Source organism: Suricata suricatta, chromosome 13 (assembly GCF_006229205.1).
Source record: "Suricata suricatta isolate VVHF042 chromosome 13, meerkat_22Aug2017_6uvM2_HiC, whole genome shotgun sequence".
NCBI classification, from domain to species: domain Eukaryota; kingdom Metazoa; phylum Chordata; class Mammalia; order Carnivora; family Herpestidae; genus Suricata; species Suricata suricatta.
This window is the reverse complement of record NC_043712.1, coordinates 81,162,317-81,164,351: the sequence shown is the minus strand read 5'-3', so window position 1 is coordinate 81,164,351 and position 2,035 is coordinate 81,162,317. Positions and strand designations below refer to the sequence as shown.

Sequence of the window (2,035 nt, the reverse complement as noted above, 5' to 3'; positions counted from 1 at the left end):
CGGCGGCCGCGTGCGCTCCGGGACGGCGGGAGGTGAGGCGGCCGTCTTCAGTGATCCCGCGACGCCCGCACCCTCAGCCTCCCTCTGGTGCTCCGCAATCCCACGCGCGTCGCGTCTCTGCCAGCGGCTGCTTCGGCTGGCACGTCCTTCCTCGCCGAGGCGTTGCGGCGGCTGCAAAGCGCCGGCGAGAGCTCTGGTTAAGGTCTGAGCCAGCTCGCTCGTCTGCAGCTCCCGCGCGCGCCGGGCGGCCCCAGCACCTCCCCCCTTCCTCCTCCCTCCCCCTGCCACCCCCACCCTCAGGGTCCCGATCTCCTTGCACTCCCCACCCCGCTCCACGCCTTCCTCCTTCCTTCCCGCTCGCGCCCCCAGAGTCCCTGCACTTCACCTTCCTCGCCACCTGCAGCCAGGCCGCTCTGGCGGGGGCGCTCACGGCCCCCTGCTCCAAGCTCCCTTCGCCCGGCCGGACTGCGGCGCTCGGGGCGCGGCGGTGCAAGCGGGGCGGGGAAGCGGAGCCCCGGCGGGCTGCGGGTGGAGGTGCCGGGAGGCCAGTGAGCTGGCCGCTCCCTGCGCTCCCGTCCCCTCCCCGCGGGCCTGTTTTGTCCGCACCGAGCCCGAGGCGACACTGGGCGGCCGGAATAGCTCCGCGAGATCTGCAGCCTAGCCGAGCGTGGCGGGCACACTCGGGACGAGCAGGAGCCGAGAGGGTTTTAACTCGAGGCGAGCCAGGCCGTGCGGCCACCGGCGGGTGTGGTTGGGGTAGGGCAGTGCCATCGGTTCGGGAAATTTTGGCTTTCTCGATTAACTTTGAGATTTTTTTTTCTTGTGCTGCCGTAAAATAAAATGTATGTTTATGAAAACCTGCTGGCCCGAGGATGACAATCTACTTTGCGGGCTATTTCAAAGGGACAAAGGCCGCTGTCTCTGTCGTGGACTTTCTCTACCCTCCTCCCCAGGTTTTAATAACAATAATAATAATTTGGGGGGGGGGGAGCCCGTTTCTGTCCTGAAAAGCCAGGAATTGCTCATGGGGAGGTTCTGCTTACGTGCGGGGTCGAACTTTCAGACAGAGGCCGCAGAAGCCACGTTAGCGCCCTACAAGTTGCCGGATGTGATGATTTCCTCTGCTCTGCCCAACAGTCCTTGTACCATCAAACGGAGGTCTGGAGTCAGCCAGTTGAAATGCCCACAGACGCAGCGGTTGAGTTACGGAGGACGACGGGGCCATTCCTCCCCTCCCCCACGCCCAGCGTCTTTGGGTAGGCGGGGACGAGGCCCTGGCACCAGATGACAGCAGCAAACTTTGTTCAAACTATTAAGCGGCGTGTCTCTAATCTAGGAGTACCGGTTTGGCCTAATGCAGACTCCCGCTAGAAATGCGCGCGGGGGAGACTAAGCAAACACACATGCATGCACACAACGCAAGAAAACAAAGAAACAAGCAAAAATGAGAGGATACAGAGGCGCAGGGTAGCACAATGGCTCAGTGCAAAACGGGGAGAAGGCATTCCCAGAGCCTTCGTTCTGCAGGCTCCTGAGAGGACACTGAGATCATCTCTTGGAGGTCTGAGCGAATGGAATTCAAAAAGAGTCCGTGTTAATGGCCAACCCTTCGGCTGCACAGCGCCCCTTGACCCCTCCAGGAAGCCGTTTTCCCTGCACTACCCTGGAAGCCAGCACCAGAAAACCATCCCTCTGTGTCTGCTGTGAATTCAAGTAAAGCATCGCCGGGCATTCGGGGGTCCAAGCCTCCGCCTGAAGGGTCATTCCAAGAAGGGAGGAGGATTAAAAAGGGACCATGGCATCCCTTGAAGTCCTCAGCCGCCCCCCTTTTCAGACTAGTCTGGGAGTTGGGGATCGCTGGATGCTAGCCTGGTGCGGGGCATGGGCAGGAAACCTATGTGGGACAATGCTACCCTTCAGAGTCGCCTCTCAACGCCCCCCGACCCCTCTTCTCCCGACCTCGGTTAGGAAAACAAGCCCTGAAACACCACAACTGGAAGGAGCTTCCTAAGCTTTCTGAACCGGAGGCAGAGGT

General features: G+C 61.1%; 1 protein-coding gene across 1 annotated transcript in view; it reads right to left on the bottom strand.

Annotated features, from left to right (window-relative positions):
• DMRT3 (doublesex and mab-3 related transcription factor 3) overlaps positions 1–771 on the bottom strand; it is a 16,140-nt gene extending 15,369 nt beyond the window's left edge. Inside the window, exons 1-2 of the mRNA XM_029919684.1 lie at positions 681–771; positions 386–522 (exon numbers count right to left, since the gene is read on the bottom strand). Coding sequence (XP_029775544.1) covers positions 386–522; positions 681–771 — 228 coding nt within the window. The remainder of the gene's footprint in view (positions 1–385; positions 523–680) is intronic.
• Between the last annotated feature and the right edge of the window lie 1,264 nt (positions 772–2,035).